Source organism: Meles meles, chromosome 5 (assembly GCF_922984935.1).
Source record: "Meles meles chromosome 5, mMelMel3.1 paternal haplotype, whole genome shotgun sequence".
In the NCBI taxonomy this organism is placed as follows: domain Eukaryota; kingdom Metazoa; phylum Chordata; class Mammalia; order Carnivora; family Mustelidae; genus Meles; species Meles meles.
This window is the reverse complement of record NC_060070.1, coordinates 129722147-129749638: the sequence shown is the minus strand read 5'-3', so window position 1 is coordinate 129749638 and position 27492 is coordinate 129722147. Positions and strand designations below refer to the sequence as shown.

Genomic DNA, 27492 nt, shown 5'->3' with positions numbered 1-27492 from the left:
CATAAAATGATGGTGGTAAAATTGTGCCGCTGCTTTGAAAAATATTTTGACATTTCCTCTAACGGTTAAATATAGACTTATTATACGATTCAACAATTCCACTCCAGGTACAGACGCAAGAGAAATGAAAATATATGTCTACACAAAACTTATATGTGAATGTTCATAGTAGCATCAGTCATAAAAGAAGGCAACAACCCAAACGTCTACCAACTGATGAATGAATAATCAAAATGGATATATACGTGTATGCACTCGATATTATTACATGATCAGTCATAAGAAGAAATGAAAGACAGGTAGTTGTTACCTTGAACCACCAAAGACCAACGTTGAGAACACCATGCTAAGAGAAAGTAGGGAGTCACAAAAGGCTGTATCATATATGATTCTACCTACGTGAAATGCCCACAATAGGCAGACCTAGGCAGAATGGATTAATGGTGGCCGGGGGCTGGAGGAGGAGGGAATAGATAATAATCGCTAATCGCTAATGGGCACGGTGTTTCTTTTTTAAGTGATACAATGCTCTGAAGTTAAGTAGTGGTGATAGTTGTACAACTATCTAGTATTAGTATACAACTAACTAGTCGTATACTTTTTCTTTTAAAACACGCGTATTTTAGAAGGTTTTTTTGTTTGTTTTGTTTTTCCCCAAAGAGAGAGAGAGAGAGAGAGAGCAGACCTAGAGAGAGAGCATTAGCGTGGGTGAGGAGCAGAGGAGAGGGAGAAGAGGAGAGGCTGACTGGGGGCTGGATCCCAAGACCCTGAGATCATGACCTGAGCGCAAGACAGACACTTATCCGACTGAGTCACCCAGGTGTCCCTGAAATGTATATTTTTAAAGGGTGAATAGTATGGTGCATTAAGCGTATTTCAATAAAGCTGCTAATATTTTTTTCTTTTAAAGGGAGGCAGGGTCAGGTGAGTACAGGGGTTAGCCTGTTAATAGTATGTGCCTCGGGGGCGCCTGGGTGGCTCAGTGGGTTAAGCCTCTGCCTTCAGCTCAGGTCATGATCCCAGGATCCTGGGATCGAGCCCCGCATTGGGTTCTCTGCTCAGCGGGGAGCCTGCTTCCTTCTCTGTCTGCCTGCCTCTCTGCCTACTTGTGATCTCTGTCTGTTAAATAAATAGATCTTAAAAAAAAAAAAAAGAGTATGTGCCTCGGTAATTACAGTTAGTTGCCTGGCTTGCCTCCCCCTAATTTAGACTCACAGCCCTTCCTACTCTAATATGGGAGTCTGAGAGTAGAAAAGCCAGGACTTCTGCGTTCTTCGCGTCCTGCCCTTGCCCTCATCCCCGGTTTTTTCCCTCCACTGATCGCCGGCGCCGCGGCCATAGCTGGATCACCTGCAGTTTGAACGCCTTTGCTTTCGGAATCGGTTTCGGAGGCCTCTGGCCGACCGCGGGGGCCTCCAGCCCTTTCAGTTGCAGGGGCCAGGGAGCGCCTGGGGGTTTGCCGAGCGCCGCCCCGGCGCCGCCCGAGCAGAGGCGGAAGCCGAGGGGTGGTCTTCGGTCCTGGGGGCGCGCAGAGGCCTGCAGGTACCAGTCGCGGGAGCCGGGACCTGCGGCGCGGCTGTAGAGGTCGGCGTGGGATCCGGCCGGGAGGACGGCGACGTGCTGAAGGCGGCAAGTGGGGCCTTCTGGGGCCGGGCGGGGACGGCGGACCGGGAGCACCCCCGCGCTCCGGCCGGGAGACTGGACGCGAGGACGGGAGCGAAACCGAGCCTACCCGGCCCTTTCCCTGCTGACGCAGACGGAGACCGGCGCTCCGTGGCGCAGCTCCTCGGTGGCGCGGCTGCTCGGTGGGTCCGGTGGCCCAGTTGCACGATGGCGCAGTTGCTCGGCGGCGCCGCCGCGGCTGCTCCCCCCTCCCCGCCGGTGCCTCCCGATCCCCGCGAGCCCCAGCCGCTGGCCCTCCGCGTAGGTCCTTCTCTCCGTTCTTCCCACGCCTCTTCCCCGCCGCCCCGCCGCTCTGCAGCCGCATTCCCACCCGCCCTTCTTCCCCACCCCTTCTCTCTCCTCGGGATCGGCGCAATGACATTTCCCTACCTCTCCTCTTTCCTGCTAAAATCCCCAGTGTGCAGCGGCAAATTTTCTCAGCCACCCTCCTCCTTTCAGGCATTCCACACAAATTCGAGGAGAACTTCCCGTTTCCCGAGCGCTCTCGCAGGCCCTCGCCCCGCAAAGCTTCCAGTCCAGGGGGACCACAGTGGGCCAAGCAGTAATTCGCGGGGGGAGAGGGGGTCGGGAGAAGGGATCCCTGCCTAGGGCAGCCTTCGGAAGTCTCTAGACGCCAGGATGTTCCAGTACGGAGGAGGCCTGAGTGCCATTCATCAGCGTAGGGAGCACTGAGTTGGATAAACAGTGTTTTCAAAGTCCCAGGGGTGACTTGGAGGGAATGAAAGGCGGTCCGGGTGGGTAGAGGCGGAGCTGGAGCCAGAGGTGGACAGGCGGAGGGTAAGCCGTGTAAACGAAGTGAGCTTAGCCCATTCTGGTGTTCCACCGGGTCTGGGCTTCGCCCGCTCATGCACAGTCCACTCTAGTGGCTTTTTCTGAGACTAAGGAGTAAAACTCCCAAATCCATGTTTCTGAGTTAGCAAAATAATTGTGGAACAAAAACATGCAGTGTCTTCATGTTTAGTTCTGAGGTCGGAGGGTCCCGTGATGCCTAGCTAGCTAGCAATGGTGGGGCACTCCGAGTTGGGTTATGGGTTATCTGGAGTTAACTGGCCATGGGGATGCTTGGTGCAGGCGACTCAGCAGGAGAGCACATTGGCTGTCCCTTGGCAGCAGACCTCCTTGGCCTCACAGCCAATTTCATACCCAGCTGTAGCCTCTCTCTCTTCACTTACCAGCATTTCAAACATTTCTCAAGAATCAGCTACTAGATGGAGAGACTGTGATCTGTTATGTAACTGAAACTCTCAGGAGTTCTCTCCATAAATGTATGGAAGAAGAGAGTATTATGGAGAAGACTGGGTTTCCCTGGTCTCTGGAGGCTGAGTGCTGTATGTCTGTGCCGGGAAACCAGTGCTCTTCATTCCCCCAAGGTTCTCAAACCGGTTTGATCTGCCAGTGCGACCACGTAGCTAATTATCTTAAAATTTGGACTTACTTTTTGGAGAGAGCAACAGGAAATGTGTTTTCCTCAACTTAAAATATTTATGAGCTTTTGGGGCACCTGGGTGGTTCAGTGGGTTAAAGCCTCTGCCCTCAGCTCAGGTCATGATTCTGGGGTCCTGGAATCTAGCCCTGCATCGGGCTCTCTGCTCAGCGGGGAGCCTGCTTCCTCCTCTCTCTCTGCCTGCCCTTCTGCCTACTTGTGATTTCTGTCAAATAAATAAGTAAAATCTTTAAAAAAATATTTATGAGCCTTATTATTTAAAAAAAAATACAATTCCAAAATTGCCACATATGAGGTCAGTAATGTGTGGAGGGTGTGTGTTGAAGCAGCCTTTCTCTTTATGCTCTGGTTCCAGACCCTGCATAATGGATGCTCTTTCTGAAGCAAATGGCACCTTTGCCATCCAGCTTTTAAAGGTACTATGTCAAGACAACCCCTCACACAATGTGTTTTATTCTCCTGTGAGCATCTCCTCTGCCCTCGCCATGGTCTTCCTGGGGGCAAAAGGAAACACTGCTGCCCAGATGGCCCAGGTAAGCCTGCTTCTCACCCAGCAGTTGGGATTGCTTTTTCGGTTGTTAGGGTCCATCACCCAGCTTCACACCTCAGGCTCCAGAACTGCCGTAAAGCCGGATGGGAGGGGAGCCCAGTGTGTACACGCACCTGTGTTTATTTCTGTCCAGTGGGGCTGCCTGGGGACCAAGACACAAAGGAGAAGGCTGGGAGTCTCCTTCACTGAGATTATTTTTCTCAACAGGTGCTTTCATTAAGCACAGAGGAAGACATTCATCAGAATTTCCAGTCACTTCTTGCTGAAGTGAACAAATGTGGCACCCAGTACTTGCTCAGAATAGCCAACAGGCTCTTTGGAGAAAAGACTTGCGAATTCTTCTCGGTAAGTTGAGTCAGCAGAAGGATTAAAGTTGCAGTCAAAATATGGAGTCAGAAAGCAAGATCTGGGAGAGCTGAAAATGATGGTAAACATTTTTTAAAAGAAATCATAATTCCATAACTGTGCCTTGAGTTATTTAAAATTGAATTACTTCTCAAATTCATTTAGCCATTTCTGGTTATTCATGGCTTAGTACTTACCTATTTATAAACTCTGATATTTTAGTACTTAGTAGACTAAGATATGACCATTTTTAAGAGATGTATACTCATTTTAATAAAATGTATGTAAGATTCCAATTTTCTTGGAAGTTAAACTTTTTTAGAAAGATAGCCATACTGAACGCTTTTCTCTCCAAAGACCTTTAAGGAATCCTGTCTTCAGTTCTACCATGCCGAGCTGGAGCAGCTTTCCTTTGCCAGTGCGGCAGAACAGTCCAGGGAACACATCAACACTTGGGTCTCCAAAAAGACTGAAGGTCAGAATCACATGTTATTACCCCCTCCTTCTTCCTTCTCCACCTGCCTTCCCCTCTTTCCCCTGGTTCTCCTTCCCTCCCTTTTCTTCCCCTTGCTTTCCCTGCTGCTCGGATAGCACTAGTGTTTCTGATGGACACAGTCTGCTCATGGGCTGGGCCTCTTGGCATATTTCGACCTTAATGGACTCACAGTGGTTCCGATCAGATGCTCAGGGGTTTCCACCACAGAGACTTAATTTTGTCCATTCTCCTGGGACCAGAAAGACTGATACAAATGCCCAAAGAGACTCATAAGCCAGGTTTCCAGTTTAATAACTTACACTGAAATATACTTTCACTTGGCCCGTACTGTTCCCATGTTGGGTGAACTCATCACCCCCATAGGAAGGAGGCTATTGGTCAAATTTTCTCTGAGACATACACTTAAGCTTCGAAATTCTCTGTGGATCTCCCTTACCACCACCTTTACCCTGCCCATTAAGCTTACTTATTCTTAATTCTGTTGCAGCGTTCATGTCTTCTGTGTACACTCCCTTAGTTAGGTTTGATGAGCCTAGATTTGGTAGGCCAACGGCAGACGCTCTCTCAGGACTGAACAGTTCTACAGACTGAAATCATCCTTTGTTTGGCATTGAGCCTTATTCGTTTCTGTTTTACAGAGTGACACGTTCTGATCTTGGTCTGCACGTTCAGTGACATTTGAACCATTGGGCGCCCTCTGCACCAACTCCACTTAGTACCACTAGAAACACTCCTATTTCTATCAATACTTCAGACAACAGAGAACAACAGGTTGCCTTTCCTTAGAGAGTTAGCAGTTATTGCTACCATTTCTTCTTGGAATATTTGCCACTTACGGCATCTGGAGGCAGCAAATGAGCAGGGATGCTCTTAGTTCATTGGAAAGGCATCTAGGGAAGAAGGGAGTATCTTTCACTTGCCTACCTTATCTTTTCCAGGAATGTCTGATGTTTTGTTTAGAGGATGAAATAGTGAAATCTCTTCCAGATGCTTCCAGAAGCTCCTCAAGGCACCCATGCTGCCCATTTGCAGCTCTTTCCCCTCTGGCTGCCTCTGACATGTGGGCACAGTTGTGGGATGTTAGCACTGGTTGTACCTTTGGTGCATTAAACCAAACACTCCATTTTAGCACTTGAGATAACCCAAGTCCCTCCCAGCCCATCCCTGCTTGCCTTGTTGTCCGACCTCATGTCGTGTTTTACTTTGAGTAATTTAGGAACATTTCACCATCATCGACCTTGTGGGTGTTCCCACAGCACTGGTGACCTGACCATGAAAACCACTTGTGTGTGTTGTTTATTTCTGTTCATATCGATCGAAACTCAGCAAACTTGGTAACGAAAAGACTGTTGGGTTCTTGATTAATAACCGAGGATCTGCCAATAAGCCTTATCACAATTTATTCACCACACTTCTGTGAAAACCAACTGAATATATTCTCTACTTTTCCCGGAAGGTAAAATTCGAGAGCTGTTGCCAGGTAACTCAATCAGTGCAAACACCAGGCTGGTTCTTGTCAGTGCCATCTACTTCAAAGGAAGGTGGAATGAACAGTTCGACAAAAGCTACACAAGGGAAATGCCTTTTAAAATAAACCAGGTGAGAGAAGCTTTCAAAAATCGTGCTAGTTTCATGAAGAAAGTTGATTGGAAAAAGTTAACTTTGTAAAAGCATAAATGATTGGTTAGAAATAATTTTGAAAGCACATTTCTGGGGGCACCTGGGTGGTTCAGTCATTAAGTGTCTGCCTTCGGCTCAGGTCATGATCCCGGGGTCCTGGGATCGAGCCCCGCATCGGGCTCCCTGCTCAGTGGGGAGCCTGCTTCTCCCTCTCCCACTGCTGCTCTGCCTACTTGTGCTCTCTCGCTTTCTCTGTCAAATAAATAAATAAAATCTTTAATTAAAAAAAAAGCACATTTCTGAATGAAATTTTAAACTCAGGAGGAGAGCACTGAGAAATAAAAATTATTTGCTGCCTCTGATTTTTTGCATTTTATTACTGCTCCTAATGCCTCTAATTTTGGCTGTGTTCATTACTGCCACCTAGTTTTGGAAACTTCAGACTTCCTCTAAGCCCAAGTTGCTTAACAGAAAGCAAAAAAACAAGTGTTAAGGAAGTGTGATATTTGTATGTGTTAGGGGAGTGGAGAGAAGGAGTGAATTTTCTTTAATCAGATAGCTGAAAATTTAAAATAAATATAGACCTGAATTATTTTTAATTAATTAATCATTTATAAGTTTTTAATATGTTAAAACTAATTGAAAAATATGTTAGTCTTAATATCAATGTATAACTTCAGTTCAGGCAGGCATTAAAATAGCTTGCCAAATCTCCAAGCCCCTAAAAAAATTGCATTTTAATGCAATTAGGAAACTTGTCCTGTACAGGTAAAACCTTTTTTGGAGGGGGCTGTAACGTGTACTTTCCATAATCAGCCCTCTAGTTACAAAAGTGTGTGGGGGGGAGAACTTTTCTAGCACTGATTTTAGAACTGTTTTAATTTTGTAATAGCTGATCCACATCAACTTTTAAAACTTTAATGAGTATAGTACGGCAGTTAACTTCTGCGTGCATATACCTCCTCTGTATTTTTAAAAAATATTTCCTTGGATTAGAGTATCAAAGCTGGGGCAACTGGACTTAAATACAGGAGGAGAAATAGAAATCTTTCTACTTGCTGGCAGACTGCTTCCTGACGGGCTCTCTCCGTGAACCACCAGTCACACTGCTGTGAAACTCTTCAGTCTCTTCCTCTTTACCATGAACACTTTTTTCCAGTTTAAGAGAAATGATTTTCCATTTCATTGTATTTGATTCTATTGTTTCCTTATCTATATTTGCCGGGCATATTTAAAAAAAATTATTTATTGATTTGATATAGAGAGAGACAGCTTGAGAGGAGCACAAGCAGGGGGAGCGGGAGAGGGAGAAGCAGGATCCCCGATGAACAGGGAGCCCAATGTGGGGCTCGATCCCATGACCCTGGGATCATGACCTGAGCCAAAGGCAGATGCTTAACAACTGAGCCACCTAGATGCCCCTTTGCTGGGCGTGTTTTACAGGAAGAAAATCTGATTTCCTCCTGTGGAAAATGCAGGGTGTCATGTTTATTTTGTTGAATAAAACATCTTTTTGCTGAGGCTAGCGCCGTATCTGCTTACCAGAACGAGATGCTCGGAACGATGATGGGAAAGAGTCAGACCTAGCACACAGACATTGTATCCATCATGGGTGCTGAAAACACTCCTGGAGTCATTTTTAGCTCTTTTGGAAAATTCTACTGCCTCTTCCAAGAACCTGTTTTTAATTCCATGCTCATCCGTTCCTTCCCAACAGAAGGAACAAAGGCCAGTGCTGATGATGTTTCAGGAGGCTATGTTCAAGCTCGCCTATATTAAAGAGGTGCAGAGCCAGGTCCTGGAGCTCCCCTACATGGGTCAGGAGCTGAGCATGATCATTCTGCTCCCGGACGAGAACGTGGATCTAAGCTTGGTGAGAATCCGGGGGTGCCCTGTGCGCCCTTCCTGCTAGAACCCACTCTGCACTTTCAATGTTTATGTTCACCTCCAAAGGCAGTGATGTGAGTAGCCAGGCAGCAGAGCGTGGTATCTGGGCACTCGAGCTCTGGAACCAAACTGTCATGCAGGACCCACTTCTCCCCTTACTATCTATGTGATCTCGCCAAATTCCTTACCTCTGTTTTCCCACCTCAGAAATGGGAATGGTGGGGCACCTGGGTGGCTCAGTGGGTTAAAGCCTCTGCTTTCGGCTCGGGTCATGATCCCAGGGTCCTGGGATCGAGCCCCACGTCAGGCTCTCTGCTCCGTGGAGAGCCTGCTTCCTCCTCTCTCTCTGCCTGCCTCTCTGCCTAGTTGTGATTTCTCTCTGTCGAATAAATAAAATATTAAAAAAAAAAATGGGAATAGTGGTAACGTCTGCCTGAGAGTTATTATGAGGATAAAGTGGGGGTGGTCCAAGTAACAAGCTTAGCACGTTGTCTGGTACCTAATAAGCCCTGAATGAATGTGATCCGTTATTATCATAGTCATTGTTGTTAGCATTATTTTATTTATTTTTTAAAGATTTTATTAGAGAGAGAGAACGCGAGCACACAAGAGCAGTTGGGTGGGGCAGAGGCGGAGGGAGAGGAAGAAGCAGACTCCCCACTGAGCAGAGAGCCTGTCGTGGGGCTCCATCCCAGAACCCTGGGCTCCTGACATGAGCCAAAGGCAGACACTTAATCGACTGAGCCACCCAGGCGCCCCTGTATTATATTTTAAATACCAAGAGCCTGAAACTCAGGAGAGCAGAGCCAGAAACAGTTCCAAACGGCACTCCCAACTCACTCTGCTTCCTTTCAGTGTGGATCCCCAGTGTGAGTCAACCACGGCCCAGCAAGTTCTAGGTCCAGGCACTGAGGGGAACACAGCTCACCCATTGTCTTCAGAGTCCTGTGGGAGCAGAGCTGCAGGCATGGGCTTCTGTCTGTCCTTCCCACTTGACTGCTCTTCTTCAGAATGTACACAGGATTGTGCCTCTGGCAAAATGCTCCAGCAAGAGCCCTTTGTTTTCCAATTGTTTTTTGCTTTGTTTTGTTTTGTTTTGTTTTTAACCAGCAATGCCTCATCTTCAAAAAATAAGCACAGTTAAAAGAAAAAAAAAAAGTCAAAGTCAGCGGGGTATTGAGCGTTGTCAGGATGAACTCTCACAGATAGTGTTGGGTGAGAAGAGGCGCAGCCCTGTCTTTGTGCCTCTGCGCTGCCTCACGTGCTGGGGAGGAGAGCCGTGGCTGGAATAGCACAAGTCCGAGATCTCACAAATTTCCCGGCGCAGAAAAGTGCCCGTGGTCCTGTGTGACCGTCACCACCCATGTCGGAGAGGACATGCATGTCCATATGTACAGAGGTATGAGTTTGAAAGTCTAATTCTGGTCTTTCAGGTGGAAAAAAGTCTCACTTTGGAGAAATTCAGAGAGTGGACGCAGCCAGACCGGATGCAGAGCACGGAAGTGGAAGTTTCCCTTCCGAGATTTCAGCTGGAACAGGATTATGACATGGCATCCGTGCTCCAGGCATTGGGAATGGTTGATGCCTTTCAGGAGGGCGCAGCTGACTTCTCGGCCATGTCAGGAGAGAAAGATCTGTGTCTGTCCCAGTTCCTGCACAAGAGTTTTGTGGAGGTGAATGAGGAAGGCTCAGAGGCCGCGGCCACGTCAGCCATCGTGGCTGTGGAATGTTGTATGGACCCTGGCCCCACATTCTGTGCCGACCACCCCTTCCTTTTTTTCATTAGGCACAATGCAGCCAACACCATTCTGTTCTGCGGCAGGTTTTCCTCTCCGTGAGGGTGAGCATTTCCCTCTTTCTGTGTCCTCCTGTCCTGCGCCACAGCCCCCGGAAGATGGGCCTGTGAAGCCCAGTGCAAAGGGGAGGGCAGATTCCTCCTTCATCTCCATCCCATGCTTGGCCACACCCAACTGTCCCCATCCTGACCACTCATCTGCCCTGCTTAGTCAAGATCACGGGACAAGAGACCTTAATGATTCCCTGTAGTATTTAAAGTACACTCCGAATCCCAAGGGATGGAATGTCCCGTTTCCCTAGATGGCCCCAGACTCGTTCCCCCCTCATTTCATGTGTAATTCATTCTAGTGAAACTGTTCTGCCTTGTACCTCAAATCCTATTGGCAGACTTGCCTTATCCTGGTTCAGTGGTAATAAATGCTGCTAGCTAGAGCTACTATTTTCTAGTCTGCCTAGTGCCTGGGCTTTTTAGAAAGCTTCTTTAATGCACATTTTTATTTTATCTTCGGTTGACATCACCAAGCAGGTGGCAAAAAGGGCCTCAGGCGATGCCTGGGTGGCTCAGTTAGTTAAGCGGCTGCCTTCGGCTCAGGTCATGATCCTAGCGTCCTGGGATCGAGTCCCATATCGGGCTCCTTGCTTGGCAGGGAGCCTGCTTCTCCCTCTGCCTCTGCCTACCTCTCTGCCTACTTGTGATCTTTCTCTCTTTGTCTCTCTCTCTGACAAATAAATAAATAAAATCTTTAAAAAAAAAGGGGGGGGCCTCAGGCATTGGAGACAAAGGGGCAGAGTCATGATGTCTTTGACATCTGCTCTTTCCTGCTTATGCCAGAGTAGCTTCTATGACAGCCGGCTTGGACAAGGTAATGTCCTTACACTTATCCTGTGATCCCCTTGAAGGGATCCCCTTGCCTGCTCTTCTTCTGTTTTCTCCACCTCCAACCCTAACAAAAATCCTACCCAACTCTTTAAGTTCATTTCTGATGGCATCTTCTCCAGGAAAATTTTCCTTTTCTGCGTAAGCGGATGTGCATCTTTGAACTCTCAGTGCATACTGAGAGAGGGCAGTTCTCTTATGGCAGTTGCTTTATTTATGAATCATCTGTGTTCTCCAGCTAGACCTTAAGTTCCTCAGGGGTTGGGACTGTATTTTACATGTCTATGTGCCATGTACAATGCAGCAATAAGTAATTTGATCAGAGATGAGCTCTGTAATTTTTAAAGAAGTGTTTATATATCAATGACATCATTGTGGCCTTTTTTTTTTTTTTTAAAGATTTTATTTATTCATTTGAAGAGAGAGAGCAGAGAGTGAGAGAGCGAGAGCACAAGCAGTGGGGAAGGGCAGAGGGAGAGAGAGAAGCAGGCTCTCCACTGAGCAAGGAGCCCAAAGTGGGGCTTGATCCCAGGACCCTGAGATCATGACCAAAGCCAAGGGTAGACACTTAACTGTCTGAGTCACCCAGGTGGCCCTGTTGGGGTCTTCTTAAAGAATTTGTTATTGAGGTGAAATTCACATAGCATAACATTAACCACTTCAAAGTGAACAAAGCAGTGGCCTTTAGTATGTTAAAAATGTGCAATCACTACCTTTATCTAGTTCCAAAAAATTGTTCATCTTCCCAAAGGAAATCCCTGTGCAGTCACTCCCCCTTCTCTCCCATCCAACTCCTGGGAACTGCCAATCTGCTTCCTACCTCTATAGATTTAACGACTCTGGATACTTCATAAAAGTGAGTTATATACTATATGACCTTTTTGTTTCTGGCGCTTCCTTGGCAGGACACGTTTGTTCATGTTGTGGTGTGTACTTCACCTCTTTCCATGACTGAGTAATACTTCACCATAGAGCTGTAGCCCAGGATTTGTTCCTCCGCTCGTTTGTTGATGGGCATTTGATTTGTTTCCATCTTTTGGCTATTGATAAGTAATCTTTCTACAAACATGCATGTACGTGTATTTGTTTGGGTAGCTGTTGTATGATGGTTCCAATTTCTTCACATCCTTGCCAGCACTTGTTATTTTCCACTCCTCTTTTTAAAAATATTATGGCCACTCTAGTGGGTGGGAAGTGAAATCTCATTGTGCGTTTTATTTGCATTTTCCTAATGACTAATAGTGTTGAACAACTTTTCATGTGCTTCCTGCCCATTTGAATATCTTGTTTGGAGATAAGTCTATTCAAGTCCTTTGTCCATTTTTTCATTGGGTTGTCTTGTATATTTTTTCCCATTGTGTAGGTTATATTTTCCCTTTCTTGGTAGTGCCCTCTGATCCACAAAGGTTTTTAATTTCAGTGACATCCAGTTTATCTATTTTTTATCCATTTTTATCTATTTTTATCCAGTTTATCTATTTTTTCTTTTGTTACTCAGACTGATGGTTTCATATGTAAGAGTCCTTTGCCAAATCCAAAGTCAGGAAATTTTACAACTATTTTCTCCTAAGATGTTTATGATTTTAGCTCTTATATTTAGAATGTTAATCCGTTCTGATATATATAATGTGACGTAGGGGTCCAACTTAATTTTTTTAACTCCTTATGAATTGAAAAAGGATGTTGATAGTAGATAAAAACGATACTATCTAAACAAGTGATAAGGTGAAAAATTATACAATTGGGAGATATATATATATATATGTATATATATATATATATGCCAAATCCATTCCATGAAGGACACCATGATCAGACTGAACGAAGATATTATAAAAAATCAGTAAGGAATTAACACTAGGGTATACAAAGAAATCCTGCAAGTCAAAGAGAATAAGACAGTCAATTAATAATCAGAAAAATATGAAGGAAATACCATGAGCTACTGCTCTACATCCATCAGATTGGTGTCAGAACGTTGGATACTATGCAGCGTCAGCCAGGAAGTACGGAGATTTAGGAGCACTTGTGGGAACAGGAACATTTGGCCAAGTTAGGAAGCATTCTGGCAGTGAACTCTATTGGTGTCTGCTCTGGGCTCCAGCAGGCTTATTTCTGGGTATGTAGCCCAGTGATGTCATGGCACAGGCCCGCAGAGGCACGGTCACGAGGGTGTTCACTGCAACTTCATTTATGTTGACAATGAGTTGGAAGCTATCTAACTGTCCCTCTCAGTGGGAGTAGATAATGAATATGTGGGCATACTTCGTGATATTATGTAGGAGTTAGAAACTAAAGTACACAGTAGGTGGACATTCAGTCTTATGGGTAGATGATGTTGAGTAAAAATATATATATACACACATATACACTATATATATATATATACACACACATATATACTATATATATATGCACACATAGTTTAACAAGTTACAAGTTTTACTTACGTAGATTAAACATGTCTACAGTATATATTATACAAGGATATATACCTGTTGTATTTCTTTTACTGCTGAGAAACTTCATAAATTTTGTTATGATATTTTATTAATGAACAGGGGTTTTTTTATTCTTTTGGTCAAATCTAGGTTTTTTCCTTAGTGATTTTGATACTGCTTTCAATTCTTAAAACTACTTTCCCATCGAAGCCAGTTCATCACCTATATTTTCTTCTAAACTGTTATGTTTTTGATTGATTTAACTGTTTAATCCATCTGACATTTGTTTTTGTGTTGTTGACATTCGAGAGAAAGTATTATTGTATTTATTTACAAATGGCCAATTTCTCACTTGTAATAATAATTAATCTGTTTTTCCCCAGTGTTCATGTGATTTTTCTCAACTTCATTCTTCAAGGTGAAAATCAGAATACTTTTGCCATACTCAAAATAATGTTTTTAACTTTGGTATTTTTTGGAGGGATTAGTATGACATTAAACATAAATCTGGGGATAAATTATTTATAGTGTTTAGTCTTGTTTGGGAAGATGTGAGGCGTCTCCATTTATTCAAATCCTTTTTTATATATCTTTGTTTCTCTCTATATATATGTATATAGAGAGAGACTGAGTTTTATTTTTCTTATGGTTATTTTTAATTTTTATTGTCATTGTAATAATTTTATTTTTAAAGATTTTATTTGTTTGACAGAGATCACAAGTAGGCAGAGAGGCAGGCCGGGGACAGGGGGAGCGGGGGAAGCAGGCTCCCTTCCGAGCAGAAAGCCTGATGCGGGGCTCGATCCCAGGACCCTGGACCATGACCTGAGCCAAAGGCAGAGGCTTAACCCACTGAGCCACCCGGGCGCCCCTCATTGTAATAATTTGAAGTGAGAACATTTTCCCCTCATCTGGTTATGGGTGACATATAAGCAAACAATTAAAGTTTAATACATACTAAAGAGAAACACTGTTTCTCCCTCCTGCTACTTAGTACTTCTGACACCAGTTGTGTGGGTTTTCCACACCAAGCGATTTCTCCACTTCTCAGGGACACCAAGTGGGTGCCTTACAATTTTACTCTTTGAATTTTATTTTTTCTGCAACAGGAGAAGAATTTATTTCATTTATATTGTGCAATACTTTGCAGAACATTTCTTTAAATTGTGGAAGGTTCCTGAAAAGATCATGAAAATGAATTAAGGGAAAAATACAGCTTACAGTCCAATGTGCCTAGCACGACGCACACATTTCTATGAATAGACCCTGTATGTCTACACGTAAATTCATGTCTGTGAGTCTCTGGGAAAAGGTTTAAAAGGCTAAGCCTTCACTGCTAACAGAGGTTATCTCTGGGAAAGTTTTGGAGGGGGAATGGGAAGAAAACTTCTGGTTTTTACTCTTTCTGTCTCAATGTTATTTAATGCTTCCGTTAGGAAAATCGAATCCTGTGATCTGCACGTAATTCAAAGGAAGAACTCTAGGATATAACCCCATGTGTGATTCTGAGTGACATGGTTTTGAAACTGGAATAAAATCTACATAAACAGCTTTAAAATATTTTATGCTTGGCTTTTAGAAGAAATTTTAATAAGAATATCAAACAAGTATCTTCCTCTTTTCATGAATAAGGTTCATTTCCAGCTTTTTAAAAAAAGTATTTTTCACAGATTTATTTCCTGTTCTGTGAACTGACGTCATATAATTTGCCCCTATATTCCCGACGGTTGTGTGTATGAGGAGGGGCAGTTTCACACCGCTTTTAAGATAAAGATTAAACTGCCTCTTAGAGCTAACCAGTATGGAACTGGGTTGTGTTCCCGCCAAATGTACATGTCAACGCCCACACCACCCCCACCAGTACCGCAGAATGTGATTACGTTGAGACATGGAGCCTTTAAGGAAGTCATTAAACTTAAATGTGGTCAGAAGGGTGTGATCCTAATCTGATGTGATAAGGTCCTTATAAAAAGAAGAGGGCAGCTGGGTGGCTCAGTCGGTTAAACATCTGCCTTCAGCTGTGGTCATATCTCAGTTCCTGGCATCGGGGCCCACATCAGGCTCCCTGATCAGCGGGGAGTTTGCTTCTCCCTCTGCCTGCTGCTCCCCCGCTTGTGCTCTCTCTCTGACAAATAAATAGTCTTAAAAAAAAAAAGAAGAGGGGTGCCTGGGTGGCTCAGTGGGTTAAAGCCTCTTCCTTCAGCTCAGGTCATGATCCCAGGGTCCTGGGATCGAGCCCCACATCGGGCTTTCTGCTCTACAGGGAGCCTGCTTCCTCCTCTCTCTCTGCCTGCCTCTCTGCCTAGTTGTGATTTCTCTCTGTCAAATAAAATACTAAGAAGAAGAGATACAAGGACAAATAAGCACAGAGAAAAGACCAGCCGTCTGCAAGCCAAGGAGAGGTCTCAGGAGAAACCAGCCCTGCTGACCTCTTGATCTCTGACTGACTTCCAGCCTCCAGAACTGTGAGGAAGGAATGTCCACTGTGTAAGCGCCCAGTCTGCCGTATTTTATTATGGCAGTCAGAGTGGGCTAATACAAGACCCTTCCTAATTTAACCCACTCTCCTGTCCATCCTTTGCCTTTCTCCAAGGACAATCCTCAACTCTAGCCTGACTAAATTATTTTTACTTTCCCGACGATTCCATGCTCTTGTCTTTCCTTTGGGGTTTCACGCTTGCCCATGCTACCTCAAAAGCCTTCCTCCCCACTCCTTCCCCTCTCTTCACCTCCCTCAGCCCTAACTTCCCATCAGCAGCTAACACTCACTAATTCTTGTGGGTGAAATACTCTGCCTGTGTGTTTAATTCTTTTTTTTTTAAGAAAAGATTTTATTTATTTATTTGACAGTGAGAAATCACAAGTAGGCAGAGAGGCAGGCAGAGATAGAGGGGGAAGCAGGCTCCCCGCTGAGCAGGGAGCCTGATGTGGGGCTTGATCCCAGGACTCCGGGATCATGACCTGAGCTGAAGGCAGAGGCTTTAACCCACTGAGCCACCCAGGCACCCCTGTGTGTTTAATTCTTCGAAGCTGAGGCATTTGGTGCACTGAATGTAAATGAACTATTCGCCAACCTGCTCAAGACTATAAGCTCCTGGAGGGCAGGCGTGTCCCACAGTTGGACTCCCAGCACCCAGCACTCAGCACCTAGCTACAAAATTTACACGAGGCCTAGAGCAAAGGTCTCTTGTTTGAGTTTCAGGACAGGACAACAGAGCATGAATCAGGAACAGGGCCTTTGAGAGTGCGGGGTCTTTTGCCAATATGCAGGTCGAATGCTGCTGAAGCTGTTGCTTCCCGGACAGCACCAGTCACACCAGGCTGGTACACACTCTGGGTATCGTGAGATTAGAGAGAGCACTTCGACTTTCTAATCTTTGGCTATTAAGGGAAACAAACCCTTTTTTTCCTGAATAGTTTTCTAACGGGATGTGACAGTGGGAATCTTAGTTTTGCCGGAAACGCAAACATAAGAGATTTTCAAGACTAAAACAAACACCAACAGGGAAGGTAAATATTGACAAACTGTTATATTATTGATATTGAGGTTATAATATTGATAAACTGAGATTCAGAGAACTTAAGCAACTTGTTCACTTCAAGTTCACGGTACAAGGCCGGCAAGGGAAATGATGCCAGAGCTCTTGGACTGCAAAGTCGGGAGGCAGCGTGGGAGAGCCTCTGGGAAACGCTTGCACCCCGACTCCAGGGTGCATGGGCTCCCTGTTCACCAGCCTTGCCCAGACGCCCTCCCAGCAGCTTAGCTGTTCCACAGTGGAAACGTTGTGTTGCCAGTGTTGTGTCCTTGTTTTCTTTAAACATTAAGGAGGGTCTCTTGTCGGAAGGTTCAGGCGAATCAGGCTGGAAGGGGAGGGTAGCTAGGATCGGAAACTCCATCTCTCCAAGGAAGGATGGTTTATTGATGCCAGACCCTGCGCCACCACCCTGGGGCCCCCAGCCTGGGTGGACAGGATGAACTGGTATTACGTATAGGAAATGCCTGGAGTGAGGCGCTGGGAAAGGATGGGGTAGAGGGGAGAGCTGCTCCGCGGTGTGGACCAGGTATCCGGGTTTTCCAGCGCCCCCCGGCCCCAGCCCCAGCCCCGCCCAGGCCCCAGCCCCAGCCCCGCCCAGGCCCCAGCCCCAGCCCCAGCCCCGCCCAGGCCCCAGCCCCGCCCCCCGGCCCCGCCCCGGCCCCGGCCCACCCCTCCCAGCCCCTCCGATCGATGGGTTCTGTCCCCAACCTCCAGGCCCGAGCCTCTCCTTCCCCGACGCCCCACTCCCCTCCTCCCCGACTCCCCTCTGCCGCCTGGAGGAGGCCCCCGTCGCTGGAACCGGAAGAGGAGGAGCAAGAGCGGCGGGACACTTTAGAGGTGGGGGAGGGGACTCTGCGGGGTTGATAGCGCTCTCAGTGGTCAGCTGACTCTTGCGGGTGTCCTTGGAGAGCCCTGGGGCGCAGGGAGAGTCATTCTGGCTTTAGGAGAAGACCGGGAAGGACCACCAGGATGCAGGCATCTCGTGGATTAGAAAACAGGGCTGTTTTGTATAATAACTACAGTTTCACCAGCAGGGACAAGACCTCAGTGTCCACTTCCTTAAGGCCAAAGCTTCTGATTCCTATTCAGGGAGATCTGCAGAGTAGACGCTGAGAAGGGTCAGCAGGGAAGGCTCCGAGAGCCAGGATGTTATGTCCTTATCTGAGCACTGATTTTAGAAATGACTTGGCATTAACTTGGGGAGAAGCCTGATGAGGCTAATCTTTAACAAGTACGCTGCAGTATGGTCTCATTGGTTGTGTTTGGCCAGCATTTGTTCTGATCGTCCACTGCCCAGGATATTCTCACCACCACCATGCGGCCTGCCCTCTGGCAGATGAGCTCTATGACTCCCTCCACCCCAAGGAAGAACCCTCTCCTTGGTCAGTGGGTCCTTCTGGAGGTAAGCCGAAGATGGCAGCCAGGTTTGGGTTCCAAGGAGAGAGCTCTGTGCTTCTTTCAGGCCAGAGCTTGGAGAAGCAGAGCTCCCAGGCAGGCATCTAAGTCATCAAAGCCAGGATGGAGGCAAGGGCTGGGAGGACTCAAGTCCAGCAAGGGTAAGAATTGGGACAGGGTTCTGGACTTACCTAGGACAAGGAGACGAGGGCCTTGGCATGACAGGAGGATCCTCTGCTGTCCACCAGAAGGCCCTGGTCTGGGAGACCTCTGGCTGGGGGCCGAGCAAAACTCTGCCCCTGAGTTGCCTGAAATTTCCCAAGTCAAGATCCGCGGGGCATGTTTGATCAGGCATATGTATTAGCAGAGCGCAAAGGCAGCACAGTGGTTAGGCGCCTGAGTTCTGCACCTGGACAGCCTGGGTGTGACCCTTATTGTGCACATACTAACTAGACTCCCTCAAGTGACTGCAGTTCTCCAGCCTGACGGCCTCATCTGTAAGGATGCCTGTCTCAGAGGATTCGGGTGGTGGTATACTTGGAACAATAGGGAACTGACAGTAAGGGCTTGATGAATGTTAGCTTCTGGGACTGTTTCAAGTTAATCAGGTTGTTCTCTTCCTGAGGAAGGGGGCCATTCGTGGGGGCCCTGCCATAGGGGACCATCTTCAGACAACCAGAGGCAGCATAAGGGAGGGTCCTGAGTGGTGGGCTGCCAGGGGAGAATCGTGATTGGGAGTGAAGGGGCTTAAAGGAGGTGATGATTTAGGTCTGACAGGCCTTCTTCCCTCCTTCCTGTCAGATGGCCTCTGGGAGCTGCCACTGGCATTGCTCCCTCTCTTGGCAAGCTTAACCCCCTGCTTTGCTGCTGCTCAGCTTTGCCTGGCCATCACCCTGTTTTGCAGAGTCCTCTGTGTAAGAGGAGAAAAGAGAAGAGGCAGCTTCTCTAGCACCCCCTTGTCCCCCCCTTCCCTGGGCTGTACAGCAGCCAAGCTTCTCCTCCCCTCCAACTCCTGAACACTCTGCGGGCTCTATTGAGAAGCCACCTGTCCTTGAGGACAGCAAGCTGTTGAACACACAAAATACAGTTCTCTCTGTGTTCTGGTTCCAGATCCCCCCACTGCTGGTGCCCTCTCAAGCAAATGGCACCTTTGCTATCCATCTTCTAAAGAAAGTGTGTGTGTGTGTGTGTGTGTGTGTGTGTGTGTGTTGTCCTCTCCTGAATGTCTCTTCTGCTTTGGTCATGCTTTTCCTGGGGGCAAAAGGAAACACTGCTGTCCAGATGCCCAGAAGTCTCCACTGCAGATGGAGGAGGAATTATGTTGTAGTCATTAGAATCATTTGCCAAAAGTTTCTGGGCTTTCTCCCTTTTTGCACTTGGCAGGATTGTTTTCACTGGCTCCCTTGTGGGGCCGTATGACCCATTCTGGCCCCTGGGTTATGTGTAGAAGGGACACACACGGGAATATTAACTGACAGTTTGAGGTCTGCTAGAATTCCTTTTGTTGTTCCAGCATGGCAGCAGCAACATTTCAGATGATGGCTTCTCCATTGACTGGGAGCTGCACCGCCCCTGCCCTTCTGTAATGGACATACAGCCTGAAGATTGAGTGACTCTTGGTTATTCCAAGCCACGGAGATTTGAGGGATTATTTGTTACTGCAGTGTAACCAAGCTTATCCTGACTGATACAATCAAAGCTTGGGTTTTTCCCACACCTTCATTGAGCTGCTCATGAGGACCTCTGCCAGTGCTGTCGGAATAAGAAAGGAAGTGAAAAGTGTAGTAGGACTATGAAGATCTGTGGTTACTTCCTCCTTGGCTCACTTTGCATGTAAACCCAGAGCTGTTGTTTTGTGGGATGGCCCGGGGCTTGGAGAGAGTCAATCAGCTTGAAAGTCCAGGCTATGCCTCTGATCCATTAAGGAAGCCTTCCTAAGTCATATAACTGTTCTGAACCTTATAAAAGATAATATCGGCTTGGCTTATAGTCACAAAACACAGAACATCTGTAAAGTAGTGAAATATGTATGTGAAAGTGCTTTATAAACTGCTAAATAATGTATCTAAGCCATAAAAATATTGACTCTGTAATACCCAAAGATTTTTCTAGTTCAAAAAATTTCTATAACTGCATAAGAGTTTATTCAAGAGAACAAATCCAACTTTTACACTGGAGACTCATATTGTAGGTAGAGAAAGTGTTGCCTGGACTGAAAAATAGCTCTGAATATGGGCAGAATTATACACCAGGCATACAGCTTTACGAGTGTGAGGACCTCCTGCCTAATTGGAATTGGTGCAGTTTTTAGAGTCCTCTCTCAGATGTCATCTCTGCAGAGGTGCTCATGTGTCCCAGCTTTTGGAGTTGGGAATTCTACTTGGCAAGACTTCCTTGTCCTGCCATTTTGTTTTCCCTCCCCCAGGTGAATAATGTCCTTGTCCCTCCATTACTTTGCAAGTTCCCCTCTGTATATCATGGAATTCTAGAGAGTCAGCACCGGAATGGCCACTAGAAACATCTAGCTTAGGGGTTCTTCACATTGGCCACATAGGAAAAATCTCCTGGGGAGCTAGTCATCCTATCTAGGCCAGGATATTTTACTTTTCTTCAGTGTACTCCTTTGCAGTGTTTGAATTTTTATCATAAATATAGTTTTAACAACCAATATAATTAAATTAATGAAAAGAAAACAATGATATGTACCTTGAAGTTTGCACATAAAATTAGTTCTCCTAGGCCTCCTGGACAAGTGAGGATGGATGGAACAGTTGTAAAGATAGGTCTATTAAAACGAACAAATATCCCAAGCCTAGCTTCCACTGGGAATTTTTGTTTAATTATTTTAGGTATATGCCTCAACATTGGGGTATTTTTAAAAACCTTTATGTACTATCAGGGTTGAAACATGTAGATCTAGTCCAGTTGTTCTCCAGAGTGTGGTCTTGTATAAGCTGCCGGGGTCCAGCCTCAGAAGTCCAGGGGTCCCCAAATGATGGATGGTGTCAGCGCGAGGAATGAGAGAGCTGCTCAACAGGTTGTCCTCAGCAATCAGGCATCTCTAGTTTATTTGATTGGTACGCTTCTTATATAAGCACTGTCTAGGGTTATGTCAGTACAGAAGGTTTGGAATAAAAGGGAACAAACACAGATTAGTAATAAGTAGTTATATATAGAGGAAGTGTAGCGCTAATCATTGTTCTTAACCTTTAGTAGTACAATAGGAAAAATTTATATTTAAGGCACACTACATTCTGATGTGGCCATAAAACAGGCAAGGACTTAGTGGTCTGATTACAAGATACGAGTAGGTTCTTCATGTCCTGAGAAGGCAGGAACATGGTGATTTTTTTTTTTTTGTTTTGTTTTGTTTTTTAAGTTATCTAGTCTTTGTTACCTGGAGTCTAGAGATAACTGATGATTTTTTCAGGCTTGTTCATGTGGAGCCAGGGCCCTGAAGTTTTTATGCTCCCAAGTCTCTAGCCCAGGAGAGTGGGTCAGGGGTATCTAGTCTAAGGGAGAGTTATCAGGTCAGCAGAGATGGCAGAAGCCATGCAAACCATGCCTTAACCCTGAGAGGGTTGGCCATCTATCAGGGCCTCAGTGGCCCCCAACAGATCTAGTCCAGTGGTTCTTCAGAGTGTGGTCTTGTATAAGCAACATTGCAATCACCTGGGAATTTGTTAGAAATGTACATTCTCTCTCTTTTTTTTTAAGATTATTTATTTATTTGAGAGAGAGAGGCAGAGCACACATGAGCAGGGATAGGAGCAGAGGGAGAGGGATAAACAGACTCCACACTGAGTGGGGAGCCCAGTGCAGGCCTCGATCCCACAACCCTGAGATCATGACCTGAGCCAAAATCAAAAGTCAGACTCTTTACTGAGTGAGCCACCTCGGTGTCCCAAAATGTAAATTCCTGCACACTCCATGCCAGACCTTAGCAATTCTGAGGATGAGGCCCCTCCAAGTGTTGTTAATGTTTGAGAACCACTGATCTAGCCCAAAGCCTCATGCCACGGGCGTTGATGAGCCAGAAGTTCAGAGATTAATAAGCAAGTTGATGTCACTTCTAGTTCTAGGCAAGGTGCTGTAACAAGTATTAGATTTGTACTCCCATTGTAGTTAACCATAAAACTGGACAATATATATGAACTAGCTGCTTTCAGGAACTGGCTGGACAGTGCAAGGCTGTGATCTTTGAAAGATGGGCAACACATGAGATGGGGTCTATATTCGACCTGAGTGCACTTTCTAAACTGTAGCACTGGGAAGGGGAGCCCAAACAGAAAGGAGTCGTGTCACTGGGTAGAGTGAACAAAGATCAGAGTCTAAGGTTACTGGAGCAGTTGCAATTGGAGGACATGGTGCCACAGAAAAGGGAGAAACACAGAAAAGTAGCCCCAAAACAGAGGAGAGGAGTTTCCTTGAGTCTAACTGAATAGTGAGCTGCAAGATGAGATGAGATTCTGGGAGATTTGGCAGGGAACAGACAGGGTCATGAGGGCTGAACAAAGATTCCAGATTGCATGGTGCTGCAATGCAGTTAGACTGCATTGTTAGACTTCTGACCTTTTAGAGTTAAGAAACCCCTGCTGAACAACTTGGGCATCTGATGGAGAGTCCAGGAATCCCAGACCTTAGGACTAGGGCTAATATATCCCAAGAATAAGGGCTACTCTAGACCCTTGCTAATAAAGCTTAATTAACCTCAGCAGCATCAAACTGAGCCACCAAGTAAGAACAAAACTCAACTGTATTTGAAGGAAGGCAACATAACCCACCATGTCCAGCATGGTGTAAATTATTACTAGTAAAAAATTACTAAGTATATGAAAGTGTAAGTAAATATGACCCACAGCCAGGGGGAAAAAGCCGCAAAAGAAACAGACACAAAAATCATACAAATGTTGAAATTAACAGCCGAAGATGGCAATATAACTTATAAAAACATTAAAAGATTTAAGGAATACATGGCATAATGAATGAACAGATGTGAAAACCCAATAGAGAAATAGATACTAAAACACACACACACACACACACACACACACACACACACACACACACACACACACGAAAGTCTAGAATTGAAAAACCTTAACAGGGATCAGACTTTGCCTTAAAAAAAAACCAAAAATCAGTGAATACATTATGACTTTTACTCCTAAATACTTCAGTATGCATTTATTTAAAAAAAAAAAAAGACATTTTCCAGGCACCTGGGTGGCTCAGTCAGTTAAGGGTCTGCCTTAGACCCACGTCATGATCTCAGGGTCCTGGGATTGAGCCCCATGTCAGGCTCCCAGATCAGCGGGGATCCTGCTTCTCCCTCTCCCTTTGCCCCTCCACCCTGCCTGTGCTGTTTCTCATGCTGTCTCTTTCTCTTTCAAATAAATAAAATCTTAAAGAAAAAGACATTTTCCTTCATAATTAAATACCATTTTCACACTTACCAAATGAACAATTAGTTCATCATATCTAATCCACATTCAAATTTCCCTATGGTCCTGGAAATATCTTTTCTTTAAAAAGATTAGTTATTTGTTTATTTGAGAGAGAACGAGCAGGCAGAGGGGCAGAGGGAGAGAGAGAATCCTCAAGCAGACTCCTCGGGGAGTGCAGAGCCCAAAGACGTGGCACTCGATCCCAGGATCCTGAGATCATAACCGGAGCTGAAATCAAGAGTTGGTCGCTCAACTAATTGAGTCACCCAGGCATCCCTGGAAATGTCTTTTATAGCTATTTTCTTCTCATGAGAATCCATTCAAGGGTTTGTTATCAAATTTCATTGTTTTGTCTCTTAAAACTGTTTTCATCCAGAACAGCTTTTCTGAACACCTCATCTCCTTCATTTTCCCAGATATTGAGAAAGAAGAGACCATTCTTGTGCCATGTCCTGCAAACGAGATTACTATCAATACTCATCTTAGTTGATTTCAACTTAAATAGGATTGGGAGAAAAAAATACACAAAAGAAACAGTTTCTGGAACTTCATAACTTTACCCCTAAAGTAGCTAGCAATGTCCTACCTACACACATTTCACTTAACCAAATATCACATAGGCTTTGTTCAATGTCCATAAATACTTGTTTTTGTGGGTTTTTCAAGTTACATTTAATAACAAGGTAGGTAACATATACTTAACTAACATGGGAATTTTGTATCACTGAAGCTAAAGCAAACATCCTTCTCGTTGGGTAAAAACGGCCTGCTTGATGGGTGTACACTGCACAGTGCAATTTTAAAAAACACTGTAATTTCAGAACTTCAGAAGTTAAGTGTCAGTGTTCTTTTTTCATATGGGAAAAGAAAATGCTTTTGAAAATTATTTGAAGCTTGGACAAAAATTCCGTCGCTATATTCTTAGGATTACTCTATAGTCTTCATGATTCAGATGACGTGAAGGAAGCTTCAGATTCAACCTTTTAGAGAAGACATTCCAGCTCGCATGATCTCATCAACCAGGATGTTAGTGGCAATCACAGTGCAGGAGTGAAGCAGCTGTTTCTTTACACAATAGTTATCCCACATGCCTACTTCGGCAGCTACCATTGGCTCACCTGTGTTCAGGTCCACACCGACAAGTTGACCTGATTCCGAATGTTCTGCTTGAACTTTAACTAGTGTTTCCTGAAGGTCAAAACCAGAATTCTGAGCAAGTACCTTGGGAATAATGAGCAATGCATCAGCAAATGCTTGAACCCCCAGTTGGGCCCTGCCCTTTACACTGGGCTTGTACTTAATCAAGGCTTCTGCCATTGCCACTTCCAGTGCACCTGCTCCTGGAACTACACAGCCATCATCAAGAGCATTTTTAACAGCCCTCAGGCCGTCTCTTATTGCATCTTTGATTTGCGTGAGTGTGTGCTTATTTGATCCTTTGATCAATAATGTGACAGAGCGAGGATTGTTACATTTCTCAATAAAAGTGAACTTCTCTTCTCCCAATGTATATTCATAGACAAGTCCTGCATGTCCCAAACAATCAGGACTTAGGTCATCGAAGGAATTCAGAGCCACTCCACCACAAGCAAGAGTCAGCCTTTCCATATTTCTCCTTTTAGCGCTATGCAGAGCTACTATACCTTCTTTTGCAAGAGCATCTAAGGAAAAGGGGTCAATTCCCTTTTGATTAATAACAACGAATCCTTTATCTGAATCACCACAAACTTTCTTTTTCAATTCTATTATTTTTTTAACCCTATCTTCAATGAATTTTCTTTCAGCCTTTACAAGCTTCTCTCTCTCTTCCGCACTCTCGTAAAAAAAGCCAGAATTCACTTCTGTTTTTTCATATTCTAATGACACATTGCAAGTGAGGATGTATGCATCTTCCACTCTTTTTTTCATATCAGGATGCCGTGCCCTATGTCCAAAAGAAGACCTCTGATTAAGCTTGTATCAGTTTCAGATTTATGTTTCATCTCCATGATCTCAACCATGAAGAGGTCGATAGGTTCATCTTGTTTTTTAATGGCCAAAATGGAGTCCACTACAGCCTCTGTTAGGACATCAGCAAGTTCAGCATGCACTTTAGTACGCAGAGATGTTTTGGCCACGTCTATAAGCGTTTCCCTGTCCATTTCTTTGCTTACTTTGACTTGTTCCAAAAACTGAAGTGCCTTTTCCTTTGCAGCTTCAAATCCATCTGTTATTATTCTGGGATGAAGACCTTCAGAAATGTAGAGGTCCGCCTGCTTCAGTAGCTCGCCAATGATTAGGACATTGGAGGTGGTACCATCACCAGTTATGTCATCTTGGGCTGTTGCTACTTTGGCTATTAAGGAGGCTGTTGGGTGCTGAATTTGCATTTCATGAAGCAGCACATTGCCATCTTTAGTGAGCTTGATGTCTCCAGCTCCTGAAACGAGCATCTTCATGGTGCCTTTAGGCCCCAAGTTGGTCCTCAGCACGTCCTGCAGGCCCCGGGCCACACTGATGTTCACCGCCAGCGCCGCCTGGGCTTGAGCCACCTCGGCCTTGGGGTTCAGGGTCTTCACGGCCGCCATGGCGAACCAGCACAGGAAGAGGAAGGGGCATAAATACATTTTTATAGTCAATCTTTCCACCTTTTCTTTATATCTTCTCCTTCTCTTATACTGTCATGCATAGAGAGTCTTCTTCGCCCTAAAATTATATAAATATTCACCTATATTTTTCTTTAGAGTTTTAGTAGTTTTATTTTTTATATTAATCTATTTTGGAATTTATTTTAGACTAACATACGAGGAACCAAATTTTTAAGCATAAACATAACATAAGGTTTTATGTTTATTAAATATAGTGACGATATTAGTTAATTTGGTTTCATTGGACAAAAACATGGTAGGAGTCCTCCAAAACACCTCCATCTGTAACTCTGTCTTGAGGAACAAGTCACTGTGCATGGCTAGAGTGTTGAATAAGACCTTTGTCTTCTTCGGTCCCGGGTCATGGCTGCCTAGTTACACCTGCTCTGTTTTAGAATGAGAACAGATGGGGCCCAGGACACATCAGCAGATGGGGTTCTCACACCCTGTGTAAAGGAGGTGCAGACCCAGGTCCTGGAGCTGCCCCATGTCCCTGCGGGGCTGAGCATGGCCATTCTGCTCCCTGATGTCAGTATCAACAGGGGCCTAAATGCCGTGAGTCATTGCTTGTTGTGCTCTCTACACCCACTTCTAAAATACACCCTTCCCAGCACCGGTTTAAAAATGGTTTAAAAATTCAGTATAACTTACATTGTGGCAGAGCAAGGACAACTCATTTTCTGAGATGTTAGGATCCTCTCCTGCTTGGGGGTGGGGGAGGAGGGGAAGGGTCTCATTAGTTTGCAAAGCTCCAGAGCAAGCCATCCATACTGAGTGTGACAGGTATGTCGTCCCTGGAGCTGGGCAACCCTGTAGCCTGGCCCTCTGGTGGAAGCTGAAGCATTGTTGAAATGCACTAGCAACTGAGGAACATGGAGAGAATTCTGACATGGTCCCGTTTGCCAGGGGTTAACAACATATGAAAGAAAAGCAAGTCTACATGCAATACAATGTATTACAATGTAATACAATGTAATAAATGTAATGCAATGCTACAATGTAGCACATGATAACTGAATAGATATAGAGTACTTTAGCAATTCAGAAACCACTTTTGATCCATTTGTGTATTTGATTTTTATAACAGCTCTAGGCCACAGGCAAAACCAGAACCATTATCTTCATTTTTTTGGTAAGGTTTTAATTATTTATTTGACAGAGAGAGACAGTGAGAGCAGGAACACAAGCAGGGGGAGTGGGAGAGGGAGAAGCAGGATTCCCACTGAGCATGGAGCCCAACATGGGGCTCGATCCCGGGACCCTGGGATCATGACCTGAGCCGAAGGCACATGCTTAACGACTGAGCCACCCGGACTCCCCAACGTTATACTCATTTTACAAATGAAG

General features: G+C 45.2%; 1 protein-coding gene and 1 pseudogene across 3 annotated transcripts; one reads left to right on the top strand and one right to left on the bottom strand.

The window, feature by feature from the left end:
• The first annotated feature begins 1510 nt into the window (after positions 1 to 1510).
• SERPINB9 (serpin family B member 9) lies at positions 1511 to 13661 on the top strand. Of its 3 annotated transcripts, none has more exons than XM_046005854.1 (7): positions 1511 to 1629; positions 3483 to 3660; positions 3885 to 4022; positions 4380 to 4497; positions 5975 to 6117; positions 7856 to 8011; positions 9459 to 13661. In XM_046005854.1, exons 2-7 carry the CDS (start codon positions 3493 to 3495, stop codon positions 9861 to 9863), a joined length of 1128 nt encoding a protein of 375 aa, XP_045861810.1. In that variant the 5' UTR covers positions 1511 to 1629; positions 3483 to 3492; the 3' UTR covers positions 9864 to 13661. The 3 variants fall into 3 exon arrangements, with proteins under 3 accessions (XP_045861810.1, XP_045861809.1, XP_045861808.1); XM_046005853.1 differs by lacking the exon at positions 1511 to 1629 and adding an exon at positions 1672 to 1805; XM_046005852.1 differs by lacking the exon at positions 1511 to 1629 and adding an exon at positions 1791 to 1923.
• A 10568-nt stretch (positions 13662 to 24229) lies between these two features.
• Positions 24230 to 26103, bottom strand: LOC123941868 (annotated as a pseudogene).
• Between the last annotated feature and the right edge of the window lie 1389 nt (positions 26104 to 27492).